This window comes from Alosa alosa, chromosome 24 (genome assembly GCF_017589495.1).
Source record: "Alosa alosa isolate M-15738 ecotype Scorff River chromosome 24, AALO_Geno_1.1, whole genome shotgun sequence".
Classification (NCBI taxonomy): Eukaryota; Metazoa; Chordata; class Actinopteri; order Clupeiformes; family Clupeidae; genus Alosa; species Alosa alosa.
In genome coordinates, this window is record NC_063212.1 from 8,821,135 (window position 1) to 8,838,634 (window position 17,500).

Sequence of the window (17,500 nt, forward strand, 5' to 3'; positions counted from 1 at the left end):
GTGCATCTCGCTCGTAAAGCTTTGAGAGGAGGTTGTAAATTTGAAAGTGGTCCTCCCCTTAGAAGTGATGGCACAGTAGAGGTCATGATTTTTCCAGAAAGGTCTCTGCTTCCTGTCTAAGGTGACAGCACCTTTGGTGAGGTCCCGCACAGTAGCAGCCTAAGGGAGGTGTACATCCTTAAAGTGAAGAGTTAATTTCCTGTTTGTGCATGTATTATTTGCAGGTCATTCGTTTGTGTTGTATTTCAAAAGCTCTACATCAAAACTCTTAGGAAGTTGTAACTCAGAAGCAAAGCAAGGATTGTTTCTAAATGTTATCATGCATAGGAAAAAAATGTAATTTTGCACCTCCTTGTTACAGGGAGAGGGAAGATTTGGTAAACTTTTGCATGCATGAAAATGGAAGTCAAAAAGCAGGATTCTGCCCAATACCTCGTATACACCATTTTTGGTTTGCCAAAGGAAACCATTCTTGAACTAGGACATTGGAACAAGGAACTAGGACATTGGAACAAGGAACTAGGACATTGGAACTAGGAACTAGGACATTGGAACTAGGAACTAGGACATTGAATGTCCCAAGGTGTGGCCAGCTCAGTGGTCCTAATGAATGGGTGGAGAGTCCACATACTGTAGCAGGACTCTTATTTTGCAAAGCTGAACTCTTAGCACCTCTGGACGTGTCTCTATGGTGTGCTGGAGGTTGTGATGGATTTCCCATCAGCCTGCGGTGTGAGACGCCTCGAAGAGCCCACTCCTGAGAGAGACCTGCTCGCTGCCGTGGCGACCTGTGAGTTTATGAGAGCAGAGGTCAGGGGTCAGGTGGGATTATACGGGTCGAAGTTGGATTGGGTGTCCCTGCTCAGGGCGCGCTACCTTACAGCTCCCGTCAGGGCAGAGGGGCACTGTGGGTAATTTGTGGCCGGCAGGTGAGGCTTGTCACTCTCTTGGGCCTCCGAGGATTCGCAATGCCACATCCTTCTTCTCTCTTGCTCTGTCTTTCTTTTTTCTCTCTCCTTCTCTCCTTTCCCCTCCTCTCCTCTCCACTGCTCTCCTCCCTCTGTTATACCGACCACCCCAACCCAGCCTCATTCCCCCTGTCTCGGCGGACTGATATCGGATCTGCACGGCTCTCTTGAGGAACGCCGGGTCGGGAATGACAGACTACGGAGCGTGAACCGCCATGTTTCCGCCCCGTGAGTTATAGCGTCCCTTTGGGTCAGTCTGCTCTGCCGGACCACTTCCTCCCAACCCCAGAAGATGAGCGAAGACCGAAGAGAGGGGGGGAAACTCACTGTGGCCCTCAAGAGCAGAACAACACAAAATTACCCTTACTGGACGTGCGCAATGGGACTTTTTCCATCAGGATGAAAAGTCTGCCTGATAAGAACCAGCCAACTGGGGCCGGCGCTGCTCCGTAATGCTGACCGTGGCTAGAAACCAGGCATCCCTCAGGAAGTGGAACTGTATCACAAAACTGAACCAAAACATACTAGTAAACAACAATCAATAGAATACAAGCAACAATAAAAAATGAAAGTGGACCCCCCCCCCCTCCCCAGTGTTTGGGTTGGCCACAGCACAAATGCCCGTCCGACTCTCATGGATCAGAGCATTGCATCACTGAGGATTATCACAGTGATGTCTGGTGATGAACATGACTAAGCCATCACAGCTACCACATCAGAGGACCTCACATCAGTGTATGAGTCTAGAGACATTCATAAACAGCACCCCCCCCCCCCTCTCCTCCCCAGTCTCCCCACCACAACCACTAGAGAGAGAGAGAGAGAGAGAGAGAACACAGCCTCCCATGAAGACTGGGGTCACAAGCAGAATGTGTTCCTCACTCTCTTATTTGACTGTCACAAGCAGAATGTGTTCCCACTTTTTTGACGTCATCGTTTTTATTTATCGCACGTTTTATTTATCGCAGGGTAACTATCTGTGGGCTCCGAGGACAGTTTCTGGGAGTGCGGCACTCGTCTCAGAGGTCAGAGCACTTCCTGGATGAGGACTTCCTCTTCCTGTTGTCAGTCTGCTAATGAAAGGCCTCGGTCTCAGCACCATATGTGCACAGCCGCTCTTCTTAACGCTGTTTTTTTTATCTTGTGAGGAAGTGTAGAAGTGTGTTGTTTAGATATGTCTGAGTGTGTGTGTGTGTGTGTGTGTGTGTGTGTGTGTGTGTGTGTGTGTGTGGTGTGTGTGTGTGTGTGTGTGGTGTGTGTGTGTGTGTGTGTGTGTGTGTGTGGTGTGTGTGTGTGTGTGTGCGTGAGAGAGAGGGAGAGAGAGAGAGAGGAGAGCAGTTAATCTGGATGCTCTGTTCAGCTGTGCTGGATGCACAGGATGGGAGCACAAGTTCTGCGTGTGACAGAGATGGCGTGTGTGTGTGTGTGTGTGTGTGTGTGTGTGTGTGTGTGTGTGTGTGTGTGTGTGTGTGTGTGTGTGTGTGTGTGTGTGTGCGTGTGTGTGTGCGTATGTGTATTTGTGTGTGTGTGTGTGTGTGCGTGTCGTGTGTGTGTGTGTGTGTGGAGTGGGGTGGGGTTTGGGTGGTGGTGTAGATAAGTCAAGCGTGGGGGTTCCTCTTTCCCAAGCTCATACATCTTTAATGAGTCCAGATTGGGGCCTTAACTCAGCTCGTCTCCACCCACCCCACTCAATCAACCCTTACCCCCATCCACCCCACCCTATACTCCACCCTCCTCTTCCTCCAGTTAATCCTACCCCCCACAAATACCCCCCCACCCCCACTCCACTCACAGACAGCACCAGATGCATTATTTGCCTCCTGCCTACACAGTCCAGTAACTGTCCATAGAAGGGGTGGGGGTGGGGGCAAGGGGACGAGATGCCACGGCAACCGCCCCCGGGACAGATGGTCCAATGATGGGGGGATGCAAGAGAGGAAGGAAGGGATGGAGAAAGAGATGGAGATGGAGAAATAAAAAACAGAGGGGGGTCACTGGTAATGAGACTGCTGGACCATGCTCATTATACAGCTCGTCAGAGAGGGCAGACAGGATCTGGTCATTTTTTGGGGTGGTGGGGGTACAGCGATGAGGTGCAATGACAAGAGCAGATGGGGCGCCGGAGTAGGTGATTACTGTCATATTCAACAGTAGGATGAGTGGATGCAGGACAGAGAGAGAGGGGGGGGGAGACAGAGAGAACCTGAGTGAAAGGTTTTGGAATATATGTGGATATATTATGTCATATATGTTATGCTAAACATGTCATTTAGGGAGAGCAATTTTACCCTTATTATTTCAATTCCCACCCCCTACGTGCCAAAGAGAGGGAGAGAGAGAGAAAGAGAGGAAGTGCAAGAGAGAGAGAGAGAGAGAGAGAGAGAGAGAAGGAGGATTATTATTGTTATATTGTCATTTTGTGCTTTGGCAACACTGTATTTGCACTGCTATGCCAATAAAGCCGCTTTGAATTGAAGCAAACTCAATTGAGAGAGCACACAGTGACCAGAACAAGACAAATAGACATGTTGCCTTTATTGAATGTGATCCCTTCGCTTGGCAAGACACGAGGCCAAGTTTTTTAACCCAGATGTTGACTCTGACGTTCTCTCCCCAGGGGAAATTGAATAGACAGCTCGACAATCCCATAGAGGAGGACATTCCAAGATGAATGCACTCACAAAAGTGGGTTTTTGTGTGTGGAGAAGGAAGGGGGGTGGAAGAGAATTGAAACACATGTGAAACTCGACTCACCTTACAGTGGTGGGCTGGGTTCGAAAACAGGAATTGAACACAAAGGCCACTCGACCCGCAGACATGTAAAAGAACATGTTTATGAGACATTCGGTATACTGGCTAGCACTGTGAAACAGAAAGCCATAACCTTAAATTAGATTTGTAGATTTTTGTATGAATTCAGGGCTAATTAAATGGTTGGCTACCTCAAATCAACACAGCCAGGAGAAATGGCAGGCGTTCTATTTCCAAGTTAAAAGTCCTTTGATGCACATTATAGTGAGAGGCACTGTGTGGAGTTAGCGATCTCACTGAATAGAGTAAATTGTATGACTTTTATAGTAATTTTGACTTTTCAGTTCATGTAGGTTGAGCCTTGAACATCTGTTGACATCTAGTCCCTACCTGTCAAGGTGAGCTGCTGCTATGGCTCTGCCTGAAAGAGCTTGAGAGATGCAGAGAGAGATGTGACCAGGCTTGTAGGTCCCCCATGACAACATGAAAACGTGCTTGTCCAAGTTTTGAAGTGCTGGTGTAATTCCTGGCCTACACCCACGCCATTTCACTTTCAAGACGTCGGGACTTTCCTTCTTTGGGGGGTATGAGTGAGAGTGCTTGTATCAGTGTGAAGCCACAAATTACTTCATGGGTCTGTGTCAGTGTGTGTGTGTGTGTGTGTGTGTGTGCGTCCATGCGTGCATTTGGGTTTTAGTTTATTTGTGTGTGTGTGTGTGTGTGCTAGTGCATATGTGTGTTGACATATGCGTGTTGATGTGAGACTGTGTGTGTTTGAATAACACTAATTTCTCTCTCTCTCTGAAGTCTCTGGTGTGCATTTCTGTTCCATCTGTTTGTTTTTAATAATCATCCTGCGATGATGAATATGTCTGATTACTGGTGACACTGCCATGGCCCTCCATGTGTGAGTGAAATATACCGCCTGCCTTTATATCTAAGAGGAGGGCGAAAGAAAGATATATTAGGAAGGGATTCATAAGGAGAGAGAGGGGGGGGTGGAGGGATGGAGGGAGGGGGAGATTAGGAGTGTGGAAAAAGAGAAAGACAAAAGGCAGTGGACGCTTCCTCCGCATTGCTTTTTAGTTGTCGAGCTCGGAATGCTGAGCTGGTTTGTGTCAGAACCATCTTTGGGCTTTGGAGGGTTCTTTGTCCCTGGAAACTCACACACACACACACACACACACACACACACACACACACACACACACACACACACACACACACACACACACACACACATTAGCATATTGTACTGCATGGACACATTCACACAATACACACACACACACACTCACACATAAACATACCGTGGTACATGCGTATGTGCACACACACACACACACACATTCACACACACACACATAGACAACACACACACACACACACACACACACACACACACACACACACACACACACACAAAGCCACAGGCTGATGAGTGTTAACCTCAGCCCAACACAAACACAGGGCTAATGTAACGCTGTCAGCGTGCCAGACTATTACATGACCGAGCGTTGTGTTGAAATGAACTCGCTCTCATTCCTGACCCACTTTTCTCTCTCTCTCTCTCTCTCTCTCTCTCTCTCTCTCTCTCTCTGTCTCTCTCTCTCTCTCTCTCTGTCTCTCTCTCTCTCTCTCTCTCTCTCTCTCCTTTAGCTCTTTCTCTCCCTTTCTTTTCCTTTCTCTCCTCTCCCATATGCGCCTCTTTTTTTCTGCTTGTCTTTTTGGATGAGGGCCAGTGTCTTATATACAAAAGCCACATATGCTACTCCACTCTGGGCCTGGTGGCAAAGATCTCCTGGTATCAAATTATGCAACGCTGGAGCAGTGCGCGCACACACACACACACACACACACACACACACACACACACACACACACACACTATGCACTTACACACACATTCATATATGTTTGCACACACACACACACATACAGTTACACACACTGTACAGTCACACACACACACACACACACACGTACACTTACACACACATGTTTGCGCACACACACACACACACACACACCGTACACTTACACACACACACACACACACACACACACACACACGCCCAAGCATACACACACACACATACATATATCCACACAGGCCCTTCACCATCCCAATCCCGAAACTTTCCATGCAACTGAGCGCTTGCCTTGAGTCCATTTGGGGTTTAAACAAGTCTTGGAGGGCCGATTGCTCCTAATGTTGATGCGTTCTCCAGACCGCTCAATGTTAAATTGGGAGACGCCGATCACTCTTCAACTGACGCAGGTTGCCAAATGGCCTGCGCTTCCATGACGACACGCGCTTCCTGGCAATGTAAGGTGAATCCCAACATTTTGTCCCCCTGACCTCCACCGTGTAAATGCATACACACACACACACAGCGTACAATGTAAAATCCGCACACACTCTCACACACATGCACCCCCACACTCATCCTTACAAACACAGACACACAGACACACACACACACACACACACACAGACCTGTTTTTCTGGCACAGCAAAAATCAGATGGCGATAGGATCTTATCATCGAGCGAGTGTTGGAGCTGGATGAGTGCATTCGTTCCAAGATCATGGAGTGTGTGCTGAGTCCAAGGTGCTCCTCAAACAGCCCTTGTGTTTTTGTCATCCCCCAACACCCCCACCCCTTCCCTTGTGTGTGTGTGTGTGTGTGTGTGTGTGTGTGTGTGTGTTGTTGTTTTTTTTTCAGAGCATTTCTGAGCGGTTACACCAATCAGCAGGCCTAATGGAGGTCTGCCGGTCAGGCCACATTAGCCTGATGTGAAGCAGCTGTGAGGCCAGGGCCCTCTCGCACTCTCCTGCGGTCTCCACCGCCGACCCCCACCCTCCACCTCCACCTCCCTGTCACTGGCTTTGGGGTGGAGGTCTGGGCTGGAGGTCTGGGGGGCGTGTTGGATGGGATGGTGACCCCACTGTGCTGAGGTCTGAACCACAGTGCTGCTCACTCATCACATTGACGTTGAGTGTAAAAGCAACAACAACAGCAACGCAGACAAAAGAAGGCGATACAGCACTTTCTGCAAAGTTTTGTCTTTTTATGTGGATGTGTAATGTGTACAAATTTCTGGGATGTGTGTGTGTGTGTGTGTGTGTGTGTTCTCTTTGTGGTGAGTCTCTCTGTGAGAATGCTCTTTAGTGTTTAGCTTGGCTCTTTGTATGACGTCTTTCTCATTCTGACAGCTCCATGAGGAGTCTTGTGGATGAGTTATAGCTTGGATGCGTGTCAGTGCATGGCACCAGAGAGAGAGAGAGAGAGAGAGAGAGAAGGAGAAATCTCGTCTTACTCTGCTAAATAGACTACACCCACGCTCTCCTCCTAGAGTACTGGGGGTCCTCCACCCTGCTGAAGTCATTGGATTAAAACTGTTTCTGGTGAAATGTTCTGCATGTGCCACAGAAATAAATCTTCATACCATGAAAGCTGTCGTTCAGCCTCTCATTTTTGTTTAAACTTTAGTCTTCTCAAATTACAGTAAACAAAATTCACAGCCATCACAGAGGGCAACTGTGTGTGTGTGTGTGTGTGTGTGTGTGTGTGTGTGTGGGGTTGTGGTGTGTGTGTGTGTGTTTGTGAGTCTGTGTGTGTGTGTGTATGGTGTGTTGTGTGTGTGTATGCATGTGTGTCTTCATATGTGTGTGCGTGTTTGCATGTATATGTGTGTGTGTGGGTGTAGCCGGATTGGGGGTCTACCACTGTCTTTAATCCCGTCTGAGTTGAGACCCCCAGTCAAGTCCATATGGACATCGGACGGAGATCCCAGATTATGCCGATCTGACAGCTTTTGGAGTCTGAGCTCCACTCCAGGCACCATGAAATATTCTGCCCTTTGATCCCAGGAACCGCTCGGAACGCTGCAGAGGATTCCTGGGTGCAGGTGGCACAGAATACTGGGAAGTGGGAACCCTACGAAATTCCGTTGTGTTGTTTATCTTTCTCTCTCTCTCTCTCTGCCTCTATATCCCTCCTTCCCAAAGCTGCCTGAGCCAAAAAAACAAAAGGAGTCCTGGCATGGGGTGAGGTGAGCCTTTATTCTTCTCTTATCGCGTGTTTGCATCGTATCCTCGTGAAACTTGGCAGCCGTGTGGCCCTCGTTATCGTGAACATCCATCGTCCGTGTTGAAAGAGGATGTTGTGCAGATCTGCCCCCCCTCCTCTCTCTCAGCATATGGGGATCTGACTGATGGGACGAGGATGGTTTTATTATGTGCATACTGACTCACACCAAGCACCAGAGAGGACGTTTTTTTTTTTTTGCTCATATCTCATCTTTTCTTTTCCATAAGTCTCTCTCTCCCTTTCTCTCTCTCTTCATTTTCTCCCTTTTGTACTCATCCTCCATCACTCGCTCCATCCCATCCCTCTTTCTCCTGTCTTCTGAGGTCTTTTGTAGGTGAGGTGTGTTATACATAGGGGCTTACGTGAGTCAGAGGGAAAGTGGATCTTTGGTTAGATCTCCACCAGCATCTGACGCCACTCGAACACCACTCAAAAGGACACCAACACTCCGCCAGGTCCACCTCCACCTCCTGCCAAATCTCACACCCGTAGAAAAAGGCCTGCAGATGACCACGTGTCATAGGTTGTTGAGATGTGGTGCTCTTCGACCATGCATTCGTGACCTAGATGAACTTTGACCCCTAGCATGGAAAGGCAGGTAGTCCTCAGCCACCTTCTTAGAGGTATTGCCACTTCTGTCAGTGTTAATGGAGTGGAGCTACCTTTATTAGGCCTCCAGGACAGACCTGTGCTCTTGTTTTTCTTCTGAGCAACCAATGACCCCTCCCTCTATCCCTCTCTCCCTCTCTCCCTCTCTCCCTCTCTCCCTCTCTTTTTCTTTCTTCCTCTTTTCTTCCATTCCCTGGAGCCCATTCCCAGTGTCCCCCACCCCATGGCCCCCACCTATTTCTCGGAGCGTGAGGGGTGTCTCGTGCGAGGAGGGGTCAAGGGGTCGGGCGCTGTTTTGACAGGCGTGCCTGGAATACCAGCGCAGGGGCTGCCAGCTTCAGCAGGCGAGAGAAACAGAGAGCCAAAACAAGAGCTGGCTTCAGTTTTTCTCTCTCTCTCTCTCTCTTTCTCTCTCTCTCTATTTCACTCCTTTGTTTAAGTCTGTCACTTTTAATCCGTTTCTTTGTTTCTGTATTTTGGTTTCATGCACTCCACTTTTCCCTGTGTGCTAAACCAGTCTTGTCCTTTTGCTCTTGCTTGAGCTTTCCTCCTCAAACATTGTCTTTCTGAGCGAATCCTCCTGTGTGTGTGTGTGTGTGTGTGTGTGTGTGTGTGTGTGTGTGTGTGTGTGTGATTGTGTAAGCGTCTTCCTATCTCCATCAATCACCTCCTGTTCACTTCATCCTTACCCAAAAACGTAGTGGCAACATTTCACATCAACCTCGTTTCTCTCCTCAACTTTTCCCTCTCTCTTTCTCTTTTACTTTACCCATCTCTGTCACTCGTTTAACTATTTCTATATCTGCTTGACTCTCTCTCTCTCTCTCTCTTCCTCATTGTTTCCTTATTTGACTCTCTTTCTCTCTCTTTGTCGTTATTTCTTTATTTGACTCTCTCTCTCTCTCTCTCTCTCTCTCTCTCTCTCTCTCTCTCTCTCTGTGTCTGTGTTGTAATCTGGCTGAGAGGCTCCTCTCTCTCCCCTGGTGTCTGAGTTGGTTTTGTAACGTGCGGCTGCGTGGTGCGTTGCCGTTCCCCTCGGCCCTGATTGACACAGCTGCACAGGCTCAGTCAGCGCAGTCGTACGCCCGACCTCGCGCCGTCAGCCTCGTGGCCTAGTTTTCGCCACCAAGGGACCGCTCCATCACACTGTCTGTTCTTCGTCATCTTCTTCTCTCTCTGTGACTAGCTGTATCTATTTTGTCATCTCTATGGAAAGGTCTGCACAAAAACATAAATCATAAATAACATAAATAGTTGCATGATGTAGGTCACAGAACATATTTCTTACTCTTACCCTTTCGGAAAAAAACAGTATTATGTGTGTTAGCACACGTTTGTTCCACATACAGTACATGAACACATATGGGTTTATCCACATATGCTGTATGAATTTTACAGACTTTTCAATATAGGTTGTTGTTTATTTAGATTTAGTCATTTTCCAGATGCTATCAGAAAGTGACTTGCAAGTGAGTTACAATGCAAGAAAATGACATGACAAAGTGCCATGACTACATACATTAGCTCAATGGTGTTTTAAGCCCCCACCATCGACTTCAAGGCCCGTTGGGGGCTTAAAACACCATAACTACATACATTACCTCACCATAGATTGATTTTCAGATAGAGTCCATCCTATCTCTCTCTTCATCTTTCTGTTCTGCTGGAGTGTATACTCTCTGGAGTGCATACTCTCTAGAGTACATCCTTACTGGAGTGCATACTTTCTCGAGTGCATCTTCTCTGGACAGCATACTCTTTGAATTGCCTCCTCTCTAGAGTGCATACTTTCTGGACTGCATCCTCTCTAGAGTGCATCCTCTCTAGAATGTATACACTTTGGTGTGCATCCTGTCTAGAATATATACTCTCTGGAGTGCATCCTGTCTAGAATGTATACTCTCTGGAGTGCATCCTCTCTAGAGTGCATCCTCTCTGGAGTGCATCCTCTCTGGAGCGCATGCTCTCTGTTCCTCTGAGATGACTAGGATGCCTGTAGGGCATACTTTCTGATGCCCTGCTGAGGGCATTGGGGCAGGAAGCTCTGGCATGTGCTGATGGCATGGAGGAGGCTCAGAGGGCTTCTGTGCTGCCGGGACAAGGCCGGTGTTGTGCTAAAACCTCTCAGCAATGAGACTTAATTCAATCAGCGTTTTTTCTTTCCACTGGGACGTGGGTGGGTGTGGGTGGATGGGGCTGGTGAAGAGTGGAAGAAAAGGTTACTTGTGAGGTGTCCAGTGTTTTGGCATGGAGGAGGGGGTTAGGGCTGTGTGTGTGTGTGTGTGTGTGTGTGTGTGTGTGTGTGTGTGTGTGTGTGTGTGTGTGTGTATGTGCTGTTGGGACATGTGACCGTAAGTAAAGCCGTACCTCGTCCTGCCTCACACAACCACTTCCTCTCTCTCTCTCTCTCCTTCTTTTTTTGTTCTCTGTCTCCCTTTCAGTCCCCACAAGAGGTCTTGTTGCGGTTCATTCAAAGCCCCTAAGTGGATTAGTTTGACCTCCAATCCAGATTGGCCTCCCATTCTCCAGGGCTGGGATGCTCAGTGATGACCCTCATGCCTTGTGTGTGTGTGTGTGTGTGTGTGTGTGTGTGTGTGTGTGTGTGTGTTAGGGGGAGCGGATACAGTCATCAGTGAAAGCTGATAATTTGACAGACTAATGGCTGGACCAGGGAAGCTTGCGATCTTTATCTTGCTCTCCTATCTCTACCGGGGTGACGTCAGTGGTGACATATTTCGGAACCCTGAGCCAGACAGCCAAAGATCAAAACCACTACCTCATGCTGACACACAAACACAAATATGTCACACACACACACACACACACACACACACACACACACACACACACACTTGTATAACCATTGATTAAAGATCTGTGTCTTAAACACCATCTGCACTCACTCTGTTTTTGTGCGATATCAAAACTTTCTCACTGAACTGAACTTTCCGATTCTGCCTTTTAAGATACTGTGGTGTGCTGAAAATTGAGATGAAACATTTAAATAAAATCCTTGCAGGTGGATGAGCCATGAGGCTATATTTAGGAAAGAACCTGGTCAGCATCAACTGAAAATCTACTTAAATATGTGGTGTCATGCTAGCTAATTGCTGTCAACAACAGTAAACATCAGTAGGAAACATCAGAGCCTCCCCTGAAAATTGTAAATGGTTATAGATGTGTAATATCAAGATACCCATTCATCCCTGCAGTGTATAAAAGACATCCCAAGTCTCCCCGAAGTTCCGGGAGTCTCCCGCATATTGATAGCCCGCACGCCCGCAAATTAGATAAAATCTCCCGGAATCTATAGTGAGCAATCAAGAGCGCGCATGCGAGACTGCATTTGAGTGTAGCGCGCACACGACGGGAGAGAGAGAGGGGTGGTGTGTGTGTCTGAGCGCATCCAAGACAGAGAGCGTCCTGTTTCGCTAAATCAACCAATCAGTTTTCAGTATAGGCGGGCTTTTATCTCTTTTCTCCCGAATTTAATTAATCAGTTCAGTGTATAGGAACAGGAGCGTCATGGCAGAGTCAGTGCCTCAAAAAAAGGAAAATGTTAGACCCATTTCAAAGTGTAGGCTACCCTTGTCTCATAAGAGTAAAAAATAATGATAGGCCTAGTCTTGGACGCTGCACTGTTTGTAACAGTGACTTTAGCATTGCCCATGGCGGGTTAAATGATTTCAAAAGACATGTTGAGGTGAGTTTAACAAGTGTCAATTCATGTGCATATTATTCAGGCCTATCGCCTACTAGACCAAACTACCAAAATCTGCATATTTTATTTTCACAATTTCTATGCCTTCCTTATTTGGTGTACTGAATAGACATTATTGAACATATTAATCTGTATTTAAGTAGGCTAAAGTGTATTTTATTTTATTTATTTATTTATTTTTTTTGGGGGGGGGGGGGCTATGACTTTTGACTTTTACAGGTTGGGATGTCTGTAAAAGAACAATTCAGTTGAATACAGTGACTGTACAAAGGATAACATCTCAATGCGTCACAAATATATATAAAAAAAAATCTGTTATTTCATATGATCAGAGAGAGGGGGTGGGGGTGGGGGTGGGGGGACTATTTTTCTAGAGTGTGCTTGTCTCATTGGTCGGCCTTGCAGTAGACCCACACCGTTCAGACTGCCGAAGCTCACACAAGGCACTGGAGCCGCAGAGAGTGAAGGAGAGGGAGGACGCTAGACGAAGAGAAGTGGGAGGGCTGATGAAGACTAGAGAAGTAGGGAAAGTTTGAGTGGAAGCAGTCGTTACCGGCTGACTGGAAGAAACTCGTTGAGAGGGTAGCTTGCTAGCGAGTCTGAAAACTTTGTCTGAAACCGTTGAACAGACAGAGAGGTCTGTCGGTCCGTGGCTCACTCGTGCCATTGGAGTTTCATGCAACGTTTCAGACGCGTACTCGCTTTGCCTCCATAAGCTTTTTGGGATTAGATGCATTTGTCTTCACGATGCGGAGCGATCCCTTTCTGTTCGCTTCTCGGGGTGAGTGTATTAAACTTCATACGTCCATTCTTTTCTTTGTAGGGAACAGGATAGCTGGAGTTTGGATAGGCGCATTGAATAGGCCTACTTTGGATTAGGAGACAGTCCTAAAGAATAACGTAAAATTGTACAACGGGTTTTTGGGAAAACGTTCCGCCACTACCAACATTTCTCACGTAGGCAATGTTATTCTACATCTAGAGAATAACATAGTTTCCAATGTTGAAGCATGAACCCACACAGACTTAAGTTAGCCTGTTCAAGCATTCATAGGCAGGTAAGGATGAGTCTATTCAGTAAGTTTTCCCCTCTAACTGGTTTGATTAGTTTTAAATGTGTCTGTGGCTAATGAAATTGGATGTTAGTTCTGAAACAAAATATATGAGCTCGGTTGGCTGTATTGTTTGTAGGCGGCAAGGGAAACGTCTCACATTTTCTCCACGCTGACATAGTGGGCAGCTCTGGTTGTTTGAAGCTCTCCACAATGGCTGTTTCAGCACAATGCTGGTGACTGGTGGTAAACATTGTCAACACTGCGAGAAGTTGTCTTTATTTGTTGCTGCAACATTAGACGGCGGTCCTGACAGACGAGAACCTCTCTTGAGCTCGGTCAGTCCGGTTAAAGAAAGCAAGCGTGCCTGCAGTCTTTTTGGTCGCTTTCCAGCCGTGTCTGGGCTGTGCATTTAAGGAATCTGCATGGAGTAGCGTTTGAAAAGTTGGCAAGATTTAACACGTACCAGTGTTCTTTACAGCTAGTGCAATTCTATTTTTTTAAACCACAATACCCTACCTTTATCTCCATCCAGCTTATTTCTTTCTTTCCCCTTAGTTCAGATTTCCAAAACAGAGCGCCAAGTCAATCAATTAAGTTAAAGCGTCAGTTCAGTGGGCTAAAGTCATCTGTGTTGAGTGGAGAATGAGTTTTTTTCCACTCTGTGCTGAGCTGGGGGCAGAGAGCTTGGTGGCCAGCTGCTGAGAATCAGATAGTTGGGGTGTCAGGGTGATGGGCCACGTCTGGCTTCTCTCCTCTCCTGGTTGGAAAATGCAACCATTGTGCCATTTGGTGAAACCCCAAAGATAGGATAACAAATCCAGTGTTTCACTCTGTCATGTCATCCCCCTCTCTTCCTTTCCCTTCCCCTCCTTTTCTCCCTCTTTCTGTCTCTCCCTCTCTTTCGACCTGGCAGCTGGCTTTGTGGGTAACTTGGCATAAGCCTTGGCAGTTGGGCTTTTTTTGCGGCATGTCTGGTCTATTGTGTTGATTGGGCTCCATTCATCATGGTGCCTAAGAGCTGTAGGAAGTGTGAACATGTTTATTGGTGTTTATTATTGCAATCTTCCTGTGCGAAACCCCGGCACACTTGCCATCATTTGGCGCTCCATTTGAAGGGGCTGATTGATGTGGGCACGGCACCCTCAGTGCCCGGGCCGCTTCCTCGTCTCGGATTGGTGGGCGCGGGCTGGAGTGTTTGGGGGTTCCCTTCTTGGCCCCTCACCAGTGCACAGAAGAGAAAAAAAACACTTGGATGTCACAATGCTGCGACTGCATCTCCAAATGCTGATATTGAGTGTCAGGGAGCTTGAGCATACTGCTAGTGTTGTTATTCAACTCTGTTTACCTTTACAACTATCTGTCCCATCAATAATAAATAACAATTATGTTAACTAATTTACCATCTTCCTCAATTCGCTGTCCTTTTCTGTGTCGTTGTGTTAAAAGTATTATTTTATCACTCGAGCATAGGCTGTGGTGCCACTGTAGTGTACAAGTAGTAGTGAAATAATACTGGCATGAAAAAGAGGACTGAAGTGCTCACTTGTTTAAACCAGCAGCCATAGTAATGTAAAATGTAAATCATGTATGTATAATGTATGTGTAATAACTGGGCCTATCTTGGTTTGCTCATGTTATCGGACACATAACATGCAAAACACCTTTGATGCCTTACACTGTAATTATATTGTATAAACACGAGAAGTAAGCCTATGAGAATCAGTCTGCTAATTCTGTCTTTGCACTATAGTGTGGAGGTATGTTAAGGCACGTGCCAATGTTTTGCTTAATTTGGGCTGATGAGAGCCCCCCCTCCCTTCCTTTTGTATGCCCCAATAGGCTTACCCCCTCCCCCATACCTATAAGAGGATCAGGATGGGGAGGGGTTCCGTCTGGCATCGAGGGAGGTACATCCCTGATTTTTAGGATCACCAAAACAGTACTGGAATTCCTTGAAAGCAGCCCAAATGTAAACAAAGCATCTTCTCAGACTGGCCAGGTTTCCAGCGATGCATTTAGTGAAAAATATAATATTTCCATTAAACCTGTGTATGTACCCATTTGGCAGTATGTGTGTATGCTGTTCTCCAAATCGACCTACAGCGTTGTGCAGATATGTATTTTTTTTTATCATTATCTGTTTCCCATTGGTTGTTGCTCACATGACCTAGATGCACCTTGCTCTATCAGATGAGCTGCTGGAGAAGAATATGGAAACCAAATTGGTTTGTATTTGTTGAGCACATCTGTGTTGGAGGCCTGGGGTTGTGTGTTTTGAAGATGAGGTTTTACGCTCGGACGAGCTCGTTGAGGCAACAAGCGTATCATCAAAGGGGTGCCCCTCAGACTGCTTGTCAGATGACAGGGTCCTTTGAGCGCAGGATCAGAGCTCTTGGCGCGTGTCCAGAATTCAAGTTTGAGAGACCTGGCACCGGATGGCCCCTCCTTTGGAACGCCCGGCCCCCCAGCCCCATGCCTCTTATCTGTGTGCCTCTCCAGCTCACATATGCTTTCTACCCACTACTTCATCTTGGCTCTCCCACATATAGGCACTCACACACACACACACACACACACACACACACACACACACACACACACACACACACACACACACACACAGACACACATACATACATACATACATACACACACACAGATGCACATGTATTACCATTGCCGTCTCTGTCTTTCTCTCTCTCACACACACACACACACACACACACACACACACGTGCACATGTAATATCACTGCCTCTCCCCCTCTCTCTCCCTCTGCTATGGGCTGGTGCTCGTCTCTGGGTTTTTGCCTGTCTGTTATCATGCTGTCAGTGCGCGGTTAGGTGGGCTGGCCCCCTCAGACGCATTACTCTTCCTTCCTCCTCTTCCCCATCCAGCAGCAGAGGAGCGCAGACCAGACCCGACCCGACCAGAGACCTCACCAACATCTGGCCCAGTGTCTCTGCCTCGCTCTTGCCTGGGTCCCATTCCTTCCCATTTACAGTTCAGCTCGCCCGTCAACTGAGACGTCAACTCGCTCGCAGACTTTATTTCAGCAGAGCAGATTCCAGAACCTGCGAGTGAATAGCCATCACATTAGAAAGTTAGTTGAAAGTTAGTTGAAAGTTCAGAGAGGCTTGCGTAAAAGTGTTCCAAGCAGAAAAAAAAAAAAAAAAAAAAAAGCCACAAGTTTGGAGCGTGCAGCCATGGAAGTGAGCTGAATCTAGTCCCACTGACAGGTTTTAATAAGCCAGGCGTATTCTGCTGAGGACACTAGGACCCGGCGCTCTGGCCTGCCTGGCTGTCTGTGTGCAGTAATGAGGTGGTGCCATGTTGTTTTAGTGGCGCGCTGATTATTTGTCCTAGAGGAGCAGCGTCTTGATGTGCAGGCCCCAATCACTCCAGCTCCCAGCACCCTGCACCAGGGCCAACCCACAACACCAAGCCCTCGGCGCTCCACAGCCCCAATGAGATTCCCAGTCCCTTCAGCCCCACACACACACACACATGCACACACACACACACACACACACACGGCACGCTCGTCACAGGCACCACAAAGTCTCTCCCCGTCTCCCAGAAAGAACATCCAAAAAAGCTCGGCTCTGAAACCACAGACCTCCCCTCCCCACCCATCCCATCCCACACTGCCCCCTAACCCCTAACCCTCCACTCTTCTCCTCTCCTCTTCTCCTCCTCCCTCCTCTCCTCTTCTCCTCCTCCTCCTCTTCTCTCCTCCTCCTCTCCTCTTCTCCTCTCTTCTCCTCCTCCTCTCCCTCTTCTCCTCCTCCTCTTCTCCTCCTCCTCTCCTCTCCTCCTCTCCTCTCGTCTCCCTCATTCCCGGTGTGGTTTTGGGGGTTGACTCTCTCTAATTATCTCCTTACTGATGTGCTCTCAGTACCAGACCCCTTAACCCCCCCCCCCCACCCCCAGACTCTGATCACTACAGCAGAAAGAGAAAGAGCCGCCTGCCTCTCGTCCTCTCCTTGACTTCTATTTGCACCCTTCCACCATCGCTGTCCCACTCTGTTTGACTGTATCCTCAACTTTCTCTTTCTCTCTGTGGGGTTTTTCCAAACAAAGTTCTGCTGTCCTCAACATTCTACTGCCATTCCCTACACTCATGCTCCACCTCTCTCTCTCTCTCTCTCTCTCTCTGTCCCTCTTGTTCCCCCTGTCCTCTGCAGCCCTGATGCTGGTGGGTTTGGCACGGTGCCGGGCATGGTTGGGATGATTCGCGGTGCCGCTGCTGCCACTGCCTGTGCTTTTGCTTTTGCTCTGCGGAGCAGTGGAGCGGCAT

At 47.7% G+C, this 17,500-nt stretch overlaps 1 protein-coding gene across 5 annotated transcripts in view; it reads left to right on the top strand.

The window, feature by feature from the left end:
- The window catches only part of afap1 (actin filament associated protein 1), a 79,108-nt gene that overhangs the window by 18,403 nt on the left and 43,205 nt on the right, over positions 1-17,500 (top strand). Inside the window, exon 1 of one of the 5 annotated variants that reach the window (XM_048236213.1) lies at positions 7,738-7,777. The exons of 2 other annotated variants lie outside the window; for them this stretch is intronic. Coding sequence is in view for 2 of the 3 variants with exons in the window: in XM_048236210.1 (XP_048092167.1) it covers positions 12,893-12,926 (34 nt within the window). In the remaining variant the exon portion in view is untranslated. Of the gene's footprint in view, positions 1-7,737; positions 7,778-12,586; positions 12,927-17,500 lie in introns of those variants that run through there. 2 more of the 5 variants (XM_048236210.1, XM_048236214.1) reach the window with 2 other exon arrangements.